A 20,988-nucleotide genomic window follows, 5' to 3' on the forward strand; every position below is an offset into this window, starting at 1 on the left:
TAATTTCCCTCTCAATTCACTATACAGGCTATACAGTACATTAGCTATGGAGGATTGTATCTCATGAGGGTGGTGGTTGTGACACTATTCAGTTTTAGTCATGCCTGTAAGGCCTGTAAAATTAGTTTCAGGTTGGCATATCCAATGTAAAAGTGAATTATGTGCTGTAATGCTTTGGATCCTGTCTAGAGCCCGACTGATGCCAGGTTTCCAAAGTCGATCCAGATTTTTGAGAGTCCTAGACTACCAATTACCGATATTTTGAATGATATTTTGTCAAAAATACTTTTTAAAATCTTTTTTAATTTAAGTTTTTGTATTGCCTTGAATTTGTGGATTTGCAATTTTTGGGGAAAATGTCAAAATGTTCACCTATAATGACATGCCCAAAATAGGGACATCAGTTTGAAAGTGGTTAAATATTTTAGACACAACAGCTGCATAATTGCCGATACTCTGGCTCTAATCCTGTAGTACTTTAATAAAGGCCTCGCATGCCGGGGCACGATGGTATATCCCCCATAGGTTTGCAGTGCATGTTACAAAGGAAAGGGAATTAATGTAAAGGGTTATGAATAACCCTTGCAGTCCAATGGAGCGAAATGAGATACAACACTCATCAGCATCTCCAACGTCCTAAGATGAGCTTTAAGAGCAGGACGTGAGAATGAACCATGATGCTTCAGGGCAGCATTGGCACTCCTTGTGTTAACCCATTCAATCCGGGGACGCATCTGTGTCATTTTAAGATTTCTTTGGGTATTCAAAAATAGCAGATATAAAAGCTCATAGCAAACATAGAACATAGCAAACATTTGTAACTCAAATCTTTGCTTCTGGGGGTCCCACAAAATATTTTGAGATGGGGGTCCGCGGCCAAATACATATCTAAAAATGTTTTCTAAATCCCAACAGTATGTTGCTATATCAGTGGTGCTCCCAACTTTTTCACGTCAAGGACCCCCCAAATTACGTATTTGGCCGTGGACCCCCATCTGAAAATATTTAGTTCCAGGGACCCAAATATCAAGCAAATATCGGCGTTAAAAAAGTATACATATATTCAAAGATTTGCACAAATTGTCTAGATTTTTCAAAAATAGCAGATCTACAAGCTCATGAGCTTGTAGATCTGCTATTTTTTTGAATAGCCAAAGAAATCTAAAAATGATCAGGAATGCTTTCCTGGTCTTAATAGGTTACAACTGTGCCTGCGTTGCTCTTCAGAACCCATGAGAGTCTCATGAGATGTGCTCAAAAATGTTCTCCTTCAGAAACAGCGTTTCCAAACTCGCTTATTTTAGTTGTTAAGATGAAGTCCAGTAAACACATGAATCCAGCTTCAAGTGAATGCACCACTGGCTCATTTAACTCCACAGTGTCCATTTAGAATAAAGTCAAACACCTTGTTCATCTTTCTCTACCACCACAACTAATAAGCATAACTGAGGTATACAGTACGTAGAGTCAAACTACCATTTGATATGTAGGCTACGTCCACAAAATAGCTTTTAAATGTTAAATCTATCATATCAGAGATATTACAACAAACATTACAATGACCTCTTTACAAAAAATATAGAGTAGTAACGTATATACTGTAGGGTAAACTATTCTATTCTCAAATATAGTTAAACTAAGACACAAGAGTGTTGCACAGTGACAGGATGCTCTCACAATTTGAAAACTGTTAGAGGCATAGTTCACCCATAAAATGACTTATTATCTATCAATTACACACCCCATGAAGCCTTGAATTCATGAAGATTTTTTTGTTTGTGTCGCATTCCTAAGCCAATAATTTGATGACAGGCGGAAAGATGCTAATGTCTCCTGTAGTAGACTCAAAGTTGACTCTTTGTGTCTCCTACTGGAGCCGCCGCTGGTCATCAAATTATTGGCTTAGGAATGAGACAAAAACCAAAAAAATATCCATGAATTCAAGGCTTCATGGGGTGACTAATCCATAGAAAAAAAGTCATTTTGGGGTGAACTATCACTTTAAGCCTAATGTACACTTCATTGTACGAACGTGTCATTCACCTAAACATATTTCTTTTGCAAGCGACACAGTTGTACAATGAAGTATAGATCTTTTTGATTCCCTGTTTTCCTTTTTTTCCAGTTTGGCATAATTACTGCACATACAATCAAATCGGAAAAATACTGCAAGTATTGTAAACAGTACAACAAGTACAAAAGCACATGTTTGCAAAGACGGGGGGGGGGTCCGAAAACACACCAATACAACAGGCGGTGGTGCAGAGCAGACAGTTACTACTCCTCTTCCATGGACTTCTCGATCTCTTTCAGCCTGCGGACAAACTCCTGAGCCTCCCTGTCATCGATGCGTGCGTCCAGCAGCTTCATGACTGGCTTCTCTGGGGGGGAGAAAACAAACATCGGAGAAAAAAATACAGTTTGGTTCGAGGTAGGGGTTAATTGAACTGATCGCTTTAATTTAATTACATTTATTTAAATAATCTATTCATAATCTATGCCTGTTTTGCGGTCATTTAATTATAGGTGAAACGTTTCAAACAATTTCAAAATATATACACTGTGTGTGTACAACAGTGCTTCTTGATTATTCGATTTTGTGGGTTCTGGGTTACCACTAGGTTTGTTGCGAGAAAGGTGGAGGATGACCGGTTGGACACTCTTTCCGGCCGCGGACGCATTGGGTCTTCCTGGCCAGCAGAAGTCACTGAGCGGGGCCACAGCTTCACCGGCAAAGTCGTTGGTGGACAACCAGTCATAGTCCATTACAGTGAAGGTCAAACAGGCATACCTGTGTCTATACTGTTCTGGACTGACATGGCTGGAAATAAAAAACAACAACAAGACCAACGAGAATTACCAGCAGCAAACAAATATTACACGATTTTACTCAATTACTCGATTTTTCAACAATAAATCCGTCAGTAAGTCAGTAAAAACGTTAAGCAATGAAATACAGATTAGAATCAGCAGTTCAACCAGATTCCAGGGAAGTAGAAAAAGTGCTCCTCGGAGCAAAGGTCTCCGCCAGGTCAGGTAGGTTATTGTGGGCCAGCAATGTTCGGAATTTAGTCATGACTATAGACATAATGTGTACTGATTTGCGTGATGTTTGGACAAAATGTGTACAAGTAATATATATTTTTTTGTTGTTGCAAAAATCTGCCTCCTGGTGGCGCTATAATGGACCAATGTGAAAAACAGTTGTGAAAAATGCAGGACAGAGCTTTTTCCTTGGCCTCTAGGGAGTGTGCGTGCACAGTTTCACGTCAATCGGGCCAACGGTGCCGGATTTTAGCTGTCCACTGACAGACAGACGGACGGACACACACACACGGACGGACGGACAGGGGGCAAAACATAGTCTCGGCCACGCCTTCGGCCTGGCGGAGACAATAAGCATTGATTACTCACAAGTAAAAGAGTTCGTCAAATACCGGGTGGAGCGTCTTGGGTTTGACTTGGGTACGCTGACTCTTGGCCATGGGAAAAAGGTGGTGAGGACACAGTTCCACAATGACAAAGGGGTCACTCAAACCTAGATAGGACAAGAGACAGGATGGTGTCATATTACAAGCACTGTTTGCTGATCCATTGTGAAAAAGTATCTTGCATTTCATTTTGGCCAACACAAAGTTTACCTTTAGTGTACTCAGATGTTCTACTTAAAGGACGACTTCACCGCTTTTCAACCTATCTTCATATAATTGGTCCTCACTAATGCTCATGATAAAATGGTACAATTTTTTTCTACTCGGTCTGTGTCTCAGAGGAGGGCTGTGGACAGTTCAGAGTCCCGTCTACCAGTGACATCATCAATGGGGAATCCAAGCTAATAGAAACTGCAGGCTTTCTATTCCTGGAAAGTTGCAATGCAATAAAAGAAGCCATTGTTCTTGTGTTAATAAAAATAAAAATAAAAAATGTGAAATCTTGTTGAAAAAAAAAAATCATGCCTAACGATGATGTCACTGGTAGACGGTTTCTGGACTGTCCACAGCCCTCCTATGAGACACAGGCCGAGTAGAAAAAAATTGTACCATTTTATCATGAGTATTAGTGAGGACCAATTATATGAAGTTAGGTTGAAAAGCGGTGAAGTCGTCCTTTAAGTAAAAGTAGCAATGTAGAAATACTCTGTTACAAGTACATTACAAGTCTTGGATTCTAGATTGTACTTGAGTAAAAGTACAGAAGTGCTGGCATTAAAATGAACGTACAGTACCAAAGTAAAAGTACTCAAATCTTTCAAAATGTGTCAAATGTTTTTGTTTTGTGACCTTGTATATCGGCTGTTTTCAAATAGCCTAAGAATAAATTAGGGCTTAATTGGTAAATGTATGTTTTGTATTCTATAAAGTAAAATAGATATATATAAAATCTATAAAGTTCTTCAAAGTGTAACTAGCAACTAAAGCTGTCAAATACTTATAGTGAAGTATAAAGTATAACTAAATGGAAATAAAGTAAAAGCACCAAAACATTTTACTTAAGTATAGTACTTGAGTAAAAGTACTTAGTTACTTTCAAACACACAGTGTACCGTTGGCATCGAGTGCAATGATATCAGCTGCATGCAGAATCTCCACCGTCAGTCTCTGATCTGGTGCATCATAGTAGCACTTCACACTGATCCGCCCAAAACGAGTGTGTTTCAGCGTTTTCTGGAACAATGAAGTTTGTTATTGTCACCAAGAATGAACGTTGCAATCCTATATCACAGACAGTGGTTCTCAAACTTTTTTATGTCAAGGACCCCCAAATTGATTGATTGATGTATTTTGGCTGCGGAAAACGTTTTGAGCCAGGGACGCCCAAAAAATAAGATTTATATATATATAAAAAAATATATAAAATATCTTCCTAACATTTTTTATATTTTTTCGAAATTTGTCCAAAATAGCAGATGTACAAGCTTGCAGTGACACGCTGTGAGCTTGTAGATGTGATATTTTTGAATATCCAACCACTTAATCCACTTAAATGGATCAAGTGGTTAAAATGATTGCGATGCCATGTTAACTACTTTTGCTGGGGACACCCTCGAACCCCCCCAAGGACCCCTGGGGGGTCCCCAGACCCCACTTTGAGAACCAATCCTTTATCATCATCAGGACAGAAGAGAATTGCTGGCGCAGAGCAGTGACAATTAATATTGTTATGAAACATTGCTCTTTTTTTTTTCTCCTTCCAGCCAGAAGCCAGGGTCATGATGTGAGTTTTATAGCACTATAGCTGATCAAATTAAATTGTCAACACAGATCAGCTTCCCACAATTCAATTCCGGTGTGTGAAACACACTTATTAACCACTTAAAACCCCTGGCGTCCTTATTCTGGGGGGGGGCATGTAAGCTAGACTCGCGGTCTGTCAGATACACAGCGGTTCAAATTACACTGTGACTGTGTAGTCAGTCAGGAGGGTAGAATCGAGAGAGGCAGAGAATTGCTGAGTAAGGTGAGAAGACGAGGATTTAACTTTATTTTGCGTGAAACTTTGTGTGTTTTGTATTAACAATTTTACTGGACGTGTGAAGTTGCCATTTCGGCAACTCATAAGTACGTTCTCTCACACTCACTCTCTGCTATAATTTTGAGCCACTGGTGCTGCCTACTGGCAATCTTTCTTTCCTTTTTTGTTTTGGCTTTCGGGCCGTCTCAGACCTAAAATTATGGTAATCGTTCGGGCCGGGCCTTAATTTCCAGGCCCGTTAAGAACCGTTGAGAATGCCCAGAAAATATTCTGGGCATGTCTCATAATAGGCGAACACTAGGCGAAAATAGCACATCTACAAGCTCCTAACGAGTTGTGAGCTTTGGGTTGTGAGCTTGTACAGTATGCTGGATATTTCCCTGTAGATTTAAAATAGGAGGGGTCTAAGTATAGAACTTTACATTAATATTTAAATTGGTTTTACCAATTATTTGGGGGCCCACTTGCAATATCGTCACAGCCCAGCAGTGGGCCCCGGTTTGGAATCGTCTGGTCTACGTTTATGTGGGTTATATGACCAAAGCTTTGAATAGGCATTGACGCCAGTATGGTTCGTTAAACAAGACCTGATGTGCTCTGCTTTCCAATAAACACTCCTTCTCCTGCTCCACTCCAGAGATTAGAGGAGGATTTTCTGCCTAGTTGGATGCAACTCACCTGCAGCGAGATCTTCTCCAGATAGTACTGCTCGATTAGCTCAAAAGAGGAACACTTATTCAGCCTGAGCTCCTCATCAAGGACCTAGAACGGAAGAGTGTGTGGGGGTGTGTGTGTGTGTGTGTGTGTGTGTGTGTGTGTGTGTGTGTGTGTGTGTGTGTGTGTGTGTGCGCGTGTGGTAGTACAGTAGTTAGCACAAGTTGAGCTGCGCCTTCGAAAACTGTCCTTTGTTTGTCTTTCTCACTGGTGCGGCAGTCAAGGCAAAAAGTCTCAAAAGAGCCGGGAAGGACACAGATAAAGAGATCTGACTTTAAGTCCTGATTGCAAGAGCAAGGGCAGAGCCAGGGCTTTGCAGAGCACTCTGTAACTTCATTAAATCATCCAGGCGGCTCTTTTAATTAAGTTTGTTAATTTCCAATCAAGACTAGACTACATATGCATGATATACAAAAAAAAAACACACAGCTAACTAATAGAATGCCAGCAATCATACCTTGAAATCTCCACTCTTCATGTCCTCCAGGACAAGACCATCTCCTTCAGCATGGAAGAACTGCAGCAGAGTCTAAGATTAAGAACAAAACGAATACAAGCTAATAAGCTAAACAAGACCAAAAATAAAGGGCCTGATTGGTGGCTAAACATGTAATCAGATTTACCCAGACTGCTCTTATCTTCATGAATATGTCTCAGCATATTAACAGTCCTGTGGTCTAGACTCACTCTTACAAGGTTACGTAAAGAAGGAAAGGGCATCTACACTGGTATACTGTATGAAGGTAGATATGTTGCAAAATTCGAGAGCTTGTAGATTTGATTTGAGCACTCAAACTAACTGAAATTTGAACCTGTAACCTGTAGTCCACACACACACGTGATCTGAATTTGAAGTCACAAAGTTAAGTCACAAAATCACACACGTGTAGGTCGTCAGTTGCACAACAAGAATTGTTTATTTTAAGAAAACCACCAAAGTGGAAATAGCGGCTCTCCATAAATAACGATGCAAGATGTTAGGCTCAAGTACACATTTCTTTTATTCCTCCGGCCGGAGGAATAAAGAAACGTGTATTTGAGCTTAACGTCTTGATTGGCGACCAGAGGAAGCGCACCTGCTTCATTATCCAAGAATTGTTTATTCTTTCCAGACTTCAAATGTGAATTTACATGTGTATGAATATTTTATGCAGGTACAATTTGCAATGTTGCACGTGTGTGTAGATCGCATTCTACGAGTGCTCAAATCAAATCTACACAAGCTCTCGGATTATGCAACATGTCTACGTTCTATATCACATGAACCCCTTGTAGGAGTGAGGATAGAGGAGCTGTAGGATAGAGCAGAGTAAAGTGCCTGAGAGACGCAGCCTTAGTATTTGCTACATGGAAATCTGCCATGTCTCTTGCCAGCTAGTTATATTGGCATCAAAAATGCTCTCACATTGTCATTCAAGAGGGAGCTCCCCTCAGAACACGGCAGCACTGCCTCGTGACTTCATTAATATCTGATCTAGCTAGCAGCTGCTCACCAGTGAGTCTGTGGGGTTAGATCAGTGGTTCTCAAAGTTTTTTTTTATTTCAAGGACCCCCAGTTTCATATTCATTAACTCAGAGAGTGTGCAAATGGCACCAAATGGACCCTTACTCTCTGAGTTACAGACCTGTAAGGGTCCATTTGGTTCCTATCTATCATAAGGAAAGGGACCCCACTTTGAGAACCACTGTGTTATATGATAGGGGCGAAATGGTAACAAGTGACAAAGTTAATTTAACCTGAGCCATTTATATAGGATGACATGCAGACATATCTTGGTTACTTGTTCTCATGTCTTAGATCAGTTTTTCTCTACCACAAATGTTAAGAATCTGATTTAGAGAGCACCTTAAGAATGTGATATAGATACAGTGCTACTGTAGGTTCATACTCAAGCATTCAGAGCTGAACAAAGCTGAATGCTTGAAAACATGTGTGACATGACCACAAAGGGCAATGTAAGCTTTGCACTGACCTCGACCGTGTACTGAAAGCGGTTGTAGAACTCCTCCTGAATGCCCCTATTGTCAGCCACATTGTCCAGGATCATCCTCAGCAGCAGCTCCCACATGCTTTGGCGAACCCTGGCCGGCACAAAGCAGCACCCATGCACTCATGTTCATCAGTGTTCTGATTAACCACCCCCCCCCCCACAAACACACACACACCTGCATGCATGCACACGTGTAGGGGTGCAACAGTTAATTGCACTAATCAATTTAATCAATTATTAAAATCAATCAAAAATGTAACATTTCATAAAAGAATCAATTAATAATCAATCCCTATTTTGGACATCTTATAGTGAAAATAGCAGATCTATAAGCTCACAACACATCATGATGTGACCCGTTGTGAGGTTGTAAATCAGCTAGTTTCACTTTTTCTTGCATGACACCGTTGTCCGACGAAGTATAAAACAAGACACAACATATAGAATTTATAAAAAATATATAATAAACACGCTTTGATCATTTAAATAATACAAAAAACGAACTGATAATTACACATATGCACACACTCCCACCTATATAGCCTAATTCAGAGGTCTTCAACAGGGGGTCCGGGACCCCTAGGGGGTCCTCAGAGTTACTACAGGGGGTCCGCCAAATCATTGTGTGATTTTTACATCAACCACTTCAACCAAGCATCCCTATTCTGAGGAGAACTTTAGCCAAAAATAGCTGATCTACAAGCACTTGTAGATCAGCTATTTTCGGCAAAGTGGTTTGGTATAGAGGGGGAAAAAGAGCAGACTAAGTACAGAGTGAAAGGTCAGGTTTACAAAGTATTGTTTAAGTGCATGGTTAAATTTCTGGAAATACACATTAACATGATAGTGCTGTGAAAAAAGTCTATGAAGCTGCCTATGAAATCTATGAAAAAATAAATATTTTATACAATATATAGTGGGGGTCCCTGCTTTATCTCGCTCTCAGCCAAGGGGTCCTTGGCTTGAAAACGTTGAAGACCACTGGCCTAATTCATGTTTTTGCAGCAGATATGGCTAGATAATGGTCGATGTTAGTGTAAAAGTGTCAAATGGGTGTTATTATTATTGCTTGACTAAGTTTCATATCTGTAGAGGGACAGTAATAATTACCTTGCCAGGTTCTCCTTCACAAGGGACTCGTTGAGGACGACCAGAGTTTCGTTTAAGTACTTCATAAGAGGGGCCACAGCCTGGAATATTGACACGTTAGCCATATTACATTTAAACACTGACAAAATGTCTTGACCAGTGGTTCCCAACCTCTGGATCCGGGCCCACTTGAACATCTCAAAAGCGTTCGCGGCCCACCCATACCTGACCACTTAACAAGTACGTGGTCGGATGGGTGTGGCTGGGGATCACAATGAAAACACGATGGAGATAACAATCATTTTCCCGCAAGGTTTTAGCCCATTAAAACCGGAAAGCGTGTCATTTTAGATTTTAGCGTTGGCTATTCAAAAATAGCACATATACATATAGTGCTTATACTGTACATCTGCTATTTTTGAAAAATCTTGAACGTTTGTGAACTACTGATTTGGAAGGCATTTGTAGAATCGGCCTCAGGTCTTAAAGGGATAGTTCACCCCCAAAATGACTTTTTTTGTGTCATTGTGGAAATATGGAGAGTTGATATCGTGGATATTTTTTGTTTTTTGTTGCATTCCTAAGCCAATAATTTGATGACCGACACAAAGAGTATCCTTTGTGGCTCCTACCGGAACCGCTGCCTACCGGTCCGCTGGTCATCAAATTATTGGCATAGGAATGTGCCAAAAACAAAAACATATCCATGAATTCAAGTCTCCATGGGGTGACTAATTGATAGAAAAAAAAATATTTTTTTGGGGTGTACTATCCCTTTAAAGGATTCAAGAAAAATACCATGACTTACTGTTTACATAATCTTTCTTTTAACATCAATGTTATATTATGATTTAGTGTTTTGCCAATTATTTGGGGGCCCGATTGCAATATCCTCCCGGCCCACCAGTGGGCCCTGGCCTACAGGTTGGGAATGGCTGGTCTTGAGTACAGTATAAGTACAGTATATGAATGCAGACTGCATGAAGCTGCTGCCAGGCCCTTACGTCATCGTTGTTGATGGAGTCTGGGGACAGACTGATGTGCTGTAGGTACCTCCGTAGCTCAGGTTGCATCTGCGATGGCGTAGAGACACACACACACACACACACACACACACACACACACACACACACACACACACACACACACACACACACACACAGGAGAACATTATACTGTACCGAGTGCTGCGCTGTGAGCTTGTAGATCTGCTATTTTTGAAAAATCTAGAACATTTGTGCAAATCCTTTAATATTATATATATATATTTTATCTTTGCTTCTGGGGGGTCCCTGGAACAAAATATTTTCAGATGGGGGTCTGCGGCCAAATACATTTTGGCCGTGACATGAAAAAGTTTGAGCACCACCGATATAGTAAAAATATTAAAATATTCTATATTTTAAAAGTGACTTTGGCTATTTTCAAATAGCCAAAGTTTAAATAGGGCTGAAGTGGTTGATGTATGTTTCGTAATAACAATTCAAATCTACAAAGTAACTCGTAACTAAAGTTTCCAAACAACGTGGTGAGGAGGTGCAGAGTGACGTGTTCAGAGTAGTGTGGCACCTTATCGGTGAGCACGGCGATGAGGCGCGTGGCCTCTCTCTGCAGGTCCAGGTCCACGTTGTAGAGCTGCCCGTGGAGAGCCTTGTAGACCTGCTCCTTCCCTTCCGCCCCGCACGACTCCTCCATGGCCTGCTCCACCACCTGCCAGTCCAGATCACGGGGCAGGTTCCCCAGGAACACACGCACGTGCTCCGTGTTGTTCAGCGCCACGCACAGCTAGCGGTGTGGGAGGGGAGGGAGGGGGGGGGGGGAAGAAAGGAGCGACAGAGAGAAAAGGAGAAACAGCAGCAGCAGGAGCGAAGGCAGACAAACAAGGGTGAAGAAAAACGAAGAAGGGAAAAGAGGCAGGGCTACAAGAAGCCGAGTGGGGGAGTTTTGGGGGGTGTGTACTGTATGTAAATAACTGACACGCAAAAGAGGCAGATCTAAAACTATAGCTCAAACATCGTAGAATATACTGTACGTATGCAATAATGCTTCATGGTTTTGTTGATAATCAAAACAATAATTTGTTTTGAAATCATAATAGATTAAAAATATGAACTCTTTGACTGCCAATGACGAGATTTCTGTTTTCAGTGGTTTTCCACTAGATTTGTGTTTTCAGTGGTTTTTCACTAGATGGCGCTGTTCGCTCGCCTATGGGTCATCGTTTGGCTCCCAGAGAAGGAGAGGCGCAGCGGGTCACATGATCGTGATTTTTCCCCGATTCTACGAGACTCGGATACGTCTTTTTTTTTTTTTTTTTTCTTAGATTTTTTATCCCACGATTTTGTAACCCTATTTTTTACACCCAGTGCCAATTGTCTATGTAATCCTGGGCACTACCTTCCCTCTGCCAACCTAGGGAGGCCAGGGCCGAGCTCATGCCTCCTTCAATGCATGAGAGCCAACTGACCTTCTTGTCACCTGACAGGGGAGAGTTTCCCTGGTTGGACGTAGCGCGTGGAAGGAACACGTTATTCCAACCAGTTTCCTTCCCCTCCATCAGGCGCCCCGGCTGGCCAGGGGGAGGCAGTATAGTGACCAGGATTACTGCATGTTTTTGTGAGGGTACCTACCCTAGGAGACACGGGGAGAACATGCAAACTCCACACAGAAAGGCCCTTTCGCCAACCCCACCTAGGGTATGGGCACTGATGACACGGAGGAGAGAACACGCCCCCAGCGCCCACAGCGTCCCCTGCGGGAATCGAACCCAGGACCTTCTAGCTGTGAGGCGACAGCACTACCGACTGTGCCACCATGCCCCCTCGGATACGTCTTTTAAAGCAATCGGGGGATCGATCATACAGGAGATAAATATTCTATGACTTTTCAAAGGTGAGTGAAAACACTCGCAATTCGTTGGCAGTGGCGTGGCAAATTATGCTTTATTTCTGGCAGTCAAAGAGTTGCGGGATATTTATTTGCGACCCAAACATGGGTCAAACATTGAGTCCACTGTTTGGGAAACACTGGCCTTACATGCCCCGCTCTCCCACTGAGGTGTTTGTGTTGCCGGGGAGAGAACACTGGCTGACATTTACCACCCACGTCACCGCCCACCTTCCCACCTTCCCACCTTCACCGCCTTCCCGCTCCCCACAGGCATGTACCTGCACCGTGTGGCTCTTGTGGTCTCGGCCCAGCTGGTTCCTCTCAATCTTGCGTGTTATCATCTCGGAGTAGCTCACGGCCTCGCTGCAGAAGTTCTGAGTCACCAAACAAAGAGTCACAATGCCGCCGTCGGTGTGAAAAAGTTCAATTGACCTTTTTTTATTCCTGCTCTAATGTTTGTGAGCCGGGCTTATAGTCCCGGAGGACCTTTTCATTCAGCTTGTGTATGTCTGTGTGAGCCTGTAAATACATGTGAGGGCCATATGTCCCCCACATAGTATAGTAACATTTGAGAACTATTTCCTGGTTCTCACTAGGCCTGACCTCGACTAAGTCGACTAGTCGACTGGTTAGTCGCGGGGGGTCCGAGTCGACTGCGTGTCTCTTAGTCGAATCTTTTTTTTTTTTTTTTTTTTTTTTTAATGGCCAAAAATGTTTTAAATTGTTTTTTGGCCAAGTCTACACCTGCAACCACACGTAACTTCCACTTTTTTCTTCTTATTCCTCGTCTTTGTATTGGTATTGTTTGTGTTGGAGCGCCTCAGTGCGGCTGCAGAGTTCATGTGCAACCTCTTCCAGAGAGAGATAGAGACACTAGAAACTCTGCTGGAGACACAAAACAAACTGTGTAGACTTGGCCCTTTGAAATAAAATGTATTTTGGCCCTAATTTTTTTTTCTTTTTTTCTTTTTTATTAGTCGACTGCCAGTCGACTATCGCCAATTAGATTCGACTAAACAAATCCTTAGTCGGGGACAGGCCTAGTTCTCACAAGATAGTTTTTGTTGTTTTATTGTAAAAAACAAAAGGTTGGGGTTAAGGTTGAGATTGGGCATTTAGTGATTAGGTTGGGGTTAGTGTTATGTCTGATTTATAGTTGCATGCTGTTATTGTGCACCGAAAATAGCAGATCTACAAGCTCTTGTGAGCTTGTAGATCGGCTATTTTCGGCTTTCCGGTTAAGGTTAAAAACAAAAAAAAGGCATTAAAAAAATAATCACAGTCGTTGATGTCCGTTGATGTCCTCACAAATATAGTAATACAAACCTGTGTGTGTGTGTGTGTGTGTGTGTATGAGTGTGTGAGTAACTTTTTAAAATGTATACCAGTGTTTGGCAAGGGTACTCACGTCTGTCAAGCGCGTGACAAAGATGAAGGCCCCAGCGGAGTCGGGCCAGGCCAGCTGGGACCAGATCTGGCGCACCTGGCTGAAGCATGCTGTCACTTCCACCGCTGACGAGCTGTGTTTGGCTTGCTGCACGGGCTCCAGCTGTTCCACAGCACACACAACATACAGCAAAACATGTGGTACAGGTGGTACAGGCAACAGCATACTGTATAACACTATGTGATGCTGCGGGGCTGACCCGTAGCCCACGGGACCCGCAGGTTCGGTAAGCTTCAGATGCAATTATCACGGGTGCGGGTGGGCGGGTCAACACATACGCAAAAAAAAATAAAAAATAAAAAAAGCAAAATCATTGTGGCAGGCAGCTCTCTCTCTCTCTCCCTCTCTTCCCCCCCCCCTATTCCCCTGTCTCTCTCCTCCTCTCCTGTCTGTCTGTCTCTCTCTCTCTCCTCGTGGAATTGATCTGAGCTTGTGTTCAGTCCGTTGCCTATTTTAACCCATTAAGACCTGAAGCCGATTCGACAAAATGTCTTCTAAATCCCAAGTTTTCAAAATAACGTATGTTGCTATATCAATGGTGCTCAAACTTTTTCCTAATTGTCAAGGACCCCCAAAATGATATGTATTTGGCTGCGGACCCCCCACCTCAAAATATTTGGTTCCAGGGACCCCCCAGAAGCAAATATTTGAGTTAAAAATGTTCGCTTTAAAATAATACATATGTTCACAGAAGTGCACACATTTTCACAACTTTTCAAAAATAGCAGATCTACAAGCTTGTAGCGTGGCACCGAGCTTGTATATCTGCAATTTTTGAATAGCCAAAGTGTAAATGCTTTTTTTTTTGCTCAAATCTAAAAATGACACGGTTTTAATGGGTTATGCGCTGCTGCATCTGTCGTTATCCCCTTGCTGTACAGCCATGTCAAGTTATCTTTGAATATACCTTGTAATGTTGTAGGCCGCCGTATACATCTACTTTATCTTTTGATGTTTAGAGTTTGAAGAGAAATTTGCATTTTGCAAGATTTTCCGCTGTGACCCAGACACGCTGGTTTACAACGTGCTGGCCTGTCGCTGTCCATCGGCGCGGTGCTGAACCATTTACCAATCGACGCATGCAGGCTAGAGATCAAAGGGGATATTTTAATGTCCAGTGCCGGGAGGTTTCTGATTCTCTCATGCACACAAAAAGGTTAATCGTCTAATTCGTCCCCGCTGAGCACAACTGAACCTCTATTATTAGCCTATACCTGGCGCTGAACCCGTGCGATACCATCCTGCTCACCATAACGCCTTTCATTAAGCCTATGCTGCAACGGGAATACATACTAAAGGCAGGTGTGTGTGTGTGTGTGTGTGTGTGTGTGTGTGTGTGTGTGTGTGTGTGTGTGTGTGTGTGAGAGAGAGGGAGAGAGAGAGAGAGAGACTTGCAAGTCTCTGCATAAAAAGGACTGCTAAATACCTCCATTATACATTCTCTCTCTCTCTGACTGTCTCTCTCGGTCTCATTCTCTGTCTGGAGAGCAATTGAATGGACTCATTAGAGTGGTCTAGGCAGCAGAAAGCCGACAGTTACATTTTTAACCTTTGATTGACTGATGATTAAACATAACTGACACAAGGAATTAGCGATCATTCTTTGCATATTACGGAGAAATTAGAATGACAGAAATCTGTTAAGAATGACGCGCACGTGTCCGGGATCTTGAGCCCGGGACATGTCGTGCACACGTACTGTATAAACATAACTCATATGGCTCTGCAGCCCATCATGTTGGGCCAATATTCGGCTAATAATAAACCATCCGTCTTAATTACACAGACTGCAAATCAGGACCAATCTCTTGTGTACAAAACACAATGTTATATAATCATCACATCGATACTCCTTCGTTCTGAACCTCCTGGGGGGATGCAGCCCACCTGGGGGTGGTGTTCAACCGGCTTGCTGAAATCTAAAAGAGAAGACGTTTCTGTGCTCTCTTTACAAGAGAGGCCGTATTTTTACTTAAATAAAAGTATCAATACGGCAATATGTAGAAGTACTCTGTTACTAGTAAGAGTCTGGAATTAAAAATGTACTTGAGTAAAAAGTATTGGTATCAAAATATACTTAAAATACAAAAGTAAAAGTACTCAGCATTGTACTTAAGTACAGTACTTGAGTAAATGTACTTATTTACTTGTGAGTGTGTGACTGACTGTGCTGGTTCCGTCAACAATGATCTCTTTTGTCTTGTTGACATTCAGAACCAGGTTGTGTGTGCGTTGCACCAGCCCCACCAACTGTCTGACTTCCTCCCTGTGGGCATTCTCGTTGTCGTCCCTGATGAGGGCCACCACTGTCCGCGTAGTTCACTATGTGATTGGTACTGAACCTAGCACAGCAGTCATGTGATTGGTACTGAACCTAGCACAGCAGTCATGGGTGAACAGCAGTGGACTCAGAACACAGCCCTGAGGAGAGCAAGTGCTCAGGAAGATTGTTTTTTTAAACCTGCTGCATCACTACTGTAAACAGTAAAATCCTCTAGTGTTCATTTAACGCTGAGAGTGTATACATTTACAGTTGATCAATGGAAAGAGAAGGTGGCAAGAAGGGGTACAGGTAGGGTTGCCAACTACCTGACACCCGGCCGGGCGTTCCTTATTTCCAAGAAAAAAAAGCAACGCCCCAAAAGAATCTCACTGTATTATGTAGAGTTTATGTACATTATATTAACCACTTGTTATGGGGGGAACATTAGCCCAAAAATTGCTGATCTACAAGCTCACAACGCATCACAACGTCTATTTTTGGCAAAGAGATTAGGGTGTACAGTATACAGAAAAAAGCGCTAAATCTAGAGGGTTCAAGTGGTTAACAAACTGTGTTATACTATGTACAGTATGTATACAGAATAAGCTGTCTGACCTTGTAAGTTGTACGCCATTGATTGATTCACAAAAATAAGGAACAAAGTGTGTCCCTTATCAGATCAATAAGGGACACGTCTTTTAAGTTTCCAAATAAGGGACAATTCCTTATTTCAAAGGACGGTTGGGCAACCCTATAGGCTGAGGTGGTGTCTGAAGAGGCAGAACAACCCTATAGGCTGAGGTGGTGTCTGAAGAGGCAGAACAACCCTATAGGCTGAGGTGGTGTCTGAAGAGGCAGAGGTAGGAGCTCCTCTCCTACCGTGTCAGTCTCCACAGCTCGGTGAATCCTGTCACAGGATTTCTCATGGACGATTTGCAGCCACTTATGGATGGACGTCTTGAACCAGTTGTGAAAGCCCATCAAGGCCAACAGCTTGGCATCCCTGGAAAACACACACGTTCATCTTTTTAACCCTTTAAGACCGGGAACACGTGTCATTTTAAGATTTATATATACAAGCTCATAGCGCGGAACTATTGGCAATTATTTATTTATTTACTTGGCACTGAATGAGTTAATGTTGCAAATTATAGTGTGTGTGCGGGCGAAATAACATTGACAGCTGACAGGTGACGAAAGAGTGCCAAACCATATGCCAGCTTAGCAACGGTTGCTATGCTAGCTTTGTATGGCCACTCGCTGTTGGGGTGGGATTTAGCAAAGGGTCCATTGTGTCTTTTTTTAATGTTTCCTAATCTACGTGTTTCACTGAAAGGCTAATGTGAATAGTAATTGTAGTGGGAAAAGGATGACTAACTTGAGAGGGAGAAGCTCTCGGAAGCCTTTGAGGGTCTTCAGGGTCATGAAGAGCTCGAAGATGGTCTCTCCCATGGTGGGAGTCATGGTGGAGCTCTCCTGCTCCAGAGTCCCACACACCCTCTCCATGGCCACGTTCATATCGTCAGCTACCTGGAGGAGCACAAGAGTAAGAGTTAACCAGTGCTGGAAAAAGTACACACATTTTTTACTTTAAAAGTATCAATACTGCAAATCTAGAAATACTCTGTTACAAGTAAAAGTCCGGAATTCAAAATGCATTTGAGTAAAAGTACAAAAGTATTGGCATCAAAATGTACTTAAAGTACCAAAAGTAAAAGTACTCATTATGCACAATGTCCCATTCCAAGTTTTCAAATGTATACAAATCTTTTGAAAATAGTTGATCTACAAGCTCACAATGCGTCGCATCGCGACGCATTGTGAGCTTGTAGATCAACTATTTTCAAATGGCCAAAATGTATATAGGGCTGAAGTGGTTAATGTATGTTTTGTAATTGTAAAATAAATGTATATTATATATATTAATATTTGCATTTGGGATGTAGTGGAATAGAAGTAAAAGTACTAAAAATTGGATTTAGGTATTAGATATTATTGATTTAGTTGTCAGTAAACACTTCTTTTTCATGTGGATGCATGTTGTGGTTCAGAGGCATGCTGGAAGATCTATTTTCATCTCAGGTCGACCCCCTTGGGAGGGAGTGGGAAAAAAATATATATATTTTGACGTCTTAGTAATTAGTTTATGATGCCATGATTGCCATACTGTCCTCCAGGAACTGTAGATGCGAAAGGAAATGAAGAAAGAAAATGCCCTATTTCATTCAATATCAGTCTATAATCAGGTATAACTGATGTTGAAATAGACCCAGTGGTGGAAAAAGTACTCACATTTCTAGTATCAATACTGCAATGCTCTGTTACAAGTAAAAGTCAGGAATTCTAAATTTACTTGAGTAAAAGTACAAAAGTATTGGTATCAAAATGTACTTCAAGTACCAAAGGCAGAAAGTACTCATTATGCAAAATGTCCCATTTCACACGTTTCACACCTTTGGAAAATAGCAGATGTACAAGCTCACAATGGGACGCATTGTCAGCTTGTAGATCGGCTATTTTCAAATGGCCGAAATGTATATAGGGCTGAATTGTAATACTAACCAAAATCTACAAAGTAACTAGTACTGTACTGTTTTCAAATAATTGTAGTGGAGTGAAAGTACAATATTTGCCTCTGAGATGTAGTGGAGTAGAAGTAAAAATACTGAAAATTGGAAATACTCCAGTAAAGTAAAAAATACATCAAAATGGTACTTAAGTACAGTACTTGAGTAAATTTACTTAGTTACTTTACACCACTGAAATACACCCCACTCCCGGACTGGAATCTGGCTGATGTTTTGGTTTGCATGTGTTTTGCTTGATTGGCCAGTTGGCCTTCCAGCACGATGACACTAATCTAAACATGTGTTCTCACTTTGTCATTATGGGGTATTGTGTGCAGATTGACGGCAATTTAATCAATGTAATTAGTTTGAATGAATCATGAAAACAAGAGGTCCTCGCTAGTGGCTTGAGAATTCTGGTCCCCACTGAAACCTTTCAATAAATAGCGAATGGTAGACAAACTACAGTGTCAATAAAGAACAAAATTAATAAAAAAGCACCATATTACTCTGTTAGTCATGAAATTTATATTATTACATAATGTGTTAGTTATGTAATGCACACTGTATGGCATCGACCACAACATATAATTCATGAGGCATTGTTTGCTACAGCATATGTCATCCTTAATGGCATACCAGTTTCTCCAGCTGTCTGTATGAGATGCTGAAGTAATCTACTTTCACAGCACTGGGAGGGTAAAACAGACAAAGACAGGGTTAAAGTGCAAGTCAGTCCGTTAATACATTCACACGCACGGGCACGCACGCGCGCACGCACGCACGCACACGCACACACACACACACACACACACACACACACACACACACACACACACACACACACACACATTGTTTGAGAGCTACACAGTACTCTGTTAGCGTTCAAATGGAACCAAATGGACCTGTGCAAATGAATTAACGACGAGAATGTACACTACAGCATTGGTTCTCAATGTGGGGTCTGGGGACCCCCAGGGGGTCCCCTGCAAAACTAGTTAATATGGCGTCACAATCATTCTAACCACTTTAACCATATTTAATACTTTGGCTATTCAAAAATAGCAGCTTGCAGATCTGCTATTTTAGAAAAATCCTGGCACAAAAATATCTTTTGAGACAGGGGGTCCACAGCCAAAAAAAACCATCATTTTGGGGGTCCTTTACATGAAAAGGTTTGAGAACCACTGCACTACAGTGTACAGTGAAGTGTGTATTGGGGGACACGCACCTGAAGAAGAGATTGTTGTAGATGGTGTGAGCTCTCTGGAGGTCGGCGCACACAGCATCCACCACCTGAACCCGCCTCTTCAGCTGCTCTTCAAGTGGCTGTGTATTAGGTGACGCAAAACACACAACGAGACGGTCATTATTGGAGTCAAAACCCTGCCTGCGTTTATGCTGCGGTAATGACTGCCTCGCTGTACAGTTCACTACCTAGGTTATTACACAGCTGCTTATGAACAAAATCAATGATCTGACAAAGAATATTGACTGCGAAATTCCACCTCCACAGCGATGTAAACAGAGGCAGAACAGAGATCTTTTTATTCTGAAATCAGACCTTGGAATGTCTTGACTGGTCAATAGAACAGTGATTCTCAAAGTGGGGTCCAGGGACCCTCTGGGATCCTTGAGGGGGTCCAAACGTACACTTACACAGGTCTATGACTCGGAGAGTGTGCACATGGAACCGAGTGTTTCCAATTGCACACTCTCAGAGTTATTATGGCATTGGTATTAACCATGGTATTATGGTCATTGAAATTACAGACTTTGAGAACCACTGGAATATAGAGTATATAACATATTTTATTGTGTTGTATTCAAAAGAAACTTACCCCCTCCTCTGGTTTGTATTGGGCAATTATGCTTTCATACCACTCTGCAGTTCCCTTCTGTTGACATAATTACATGATTAAAATATGAATCCAATTATGAAAATAAATCCACTCAATTAATGTCATCGCTTCATATTATTATTATTATATCATTTAATTTACCTTGACAGCGGTGGTAATGTCCAAATGCAGTTCGTTTCGAAGTGGGCATACACTCTTAAATGCCTGCATCGTCTGCATGCATCCAATTCCCCTATCATGTACATGGAGAGATAGAAAATCCCAGAAAAAAATGATTATTTGATAACATATTTATGAATTATTTATAATGTTTTTCCTTTGCTTAATGTTTTATGTAAAGCACATTGCATTGCATTGTTGAAATGTGCTTTACTAATAAACTTGCCTTGTCTTGCATTGCCTGTGGCGCTTTGTAAGGTCAACCAAAATACCCCTTTCAAGTATTTACATGTTTTTACACTTGTGTCTTAGCAATGGGGACCATAGCTGTTTAAAAAGCATCCCGGATCTCTCAGATTTAAACCAGCAAGACAAGATGTATACTGTATGAATTTGAATAACTATGTGAATGAGATAAAAAAAAGGTGTGTGTGTGTGTGTGTGTGTGTGTGTGTGTGTGTGTGTGTGTGTGTGTGTGCGCGCGCGCGCACACGTGTGCGTGCGCGTGCGTGCGTGTGTGCACGCGCTTGCTCGT

The 20,988-nt window shown here is 41.7% G+C and overlaps 1 protein-coding gene across 1 annotated transcript in view; it reads right to left on the reverse strand.

Moving 5' to 3' along the window:
• Nucleotides 1-297: 297 nt before the first annotated feature.
• Nucleotides 298-20,988, reverse strand: part of baiap3 (BAI1 associated protein 3) — a gene marked incomplete at its 5' end in the record, with an annotated part of 57,954 nt that continues 37,263 nt past the window's right edge. The window contains 18 exons of the mRNA XM_080448067.1: nt 298-2,381; nt 2,616-2,821; nt 3,415-3,538; nt 4,544-4,664; nt 6,151-6,234; nt 6,644-6,715; nt 8,160-8,268; nt 9,288-9,367; nt 10,271-10,339; nt 10,836-11,051; nt 12,434-12,529; nt 13,564-13,704; nt 16,745-16,868; nt 17,244-17,395; nt 19,072-19,123; nt 19,664-19,761; nt 20,274-20,330; nt 20,436-20,526. Coding sequence (XP_080304193.1) covers nt 2,278-2,381; nt 2,616-2,821; nt 3,415-3,538; nt 4,544-4,664; nt 6,151-6,234; nt 6,644-6,715; nt 8,160-8,268; nt 9,288-9,367; nt 10,271-10,339; nt 10,836-11,051; nt 12,434-12,529; nt 13,564-13,704; nt 16,745-16,868; nt 17,244-17,395; nt 19,072-19,123; nt 19,664-19,761; nt 20,274-20,330; nt 20,436-20,526 — 1,996 coding nt within the window. The 3' untranslated portion in view covers nt 298-2,277. The remainder of the gene's footprint in view (nt 2,382-2,615; nt 2,822-3,414; nt 3,539-4,543; nt 4,665-6,150; nt 6,235-6,643; nt 6,716-8,159; nt 8,269-9,287; nt 9,368-10,270; nt 10,340-10,835; nt 11,052-12,433; nt 12,530-13,563; nt 13,705-16,744; nt 16,869-17,243; nt 17,396-19,071; nt 19,124-19,663; nt 19,762-20,273; nt 20,331-20,435; nt 20,527-20,988) is intronic.

Source organism: Gymnoscopelus braueri, assembly GCF_963280865.1.
Source record: "Gymnoscopelus braueri genome assembly, chromosome: 13".
Classification (NCBI taxonomy): Eukaryota; Metazoa; Chordata; class Actinopteri; order Myctophiformes; family Myctophidae; genus Gymnoscopelus; species Gymnoscopelus braueri.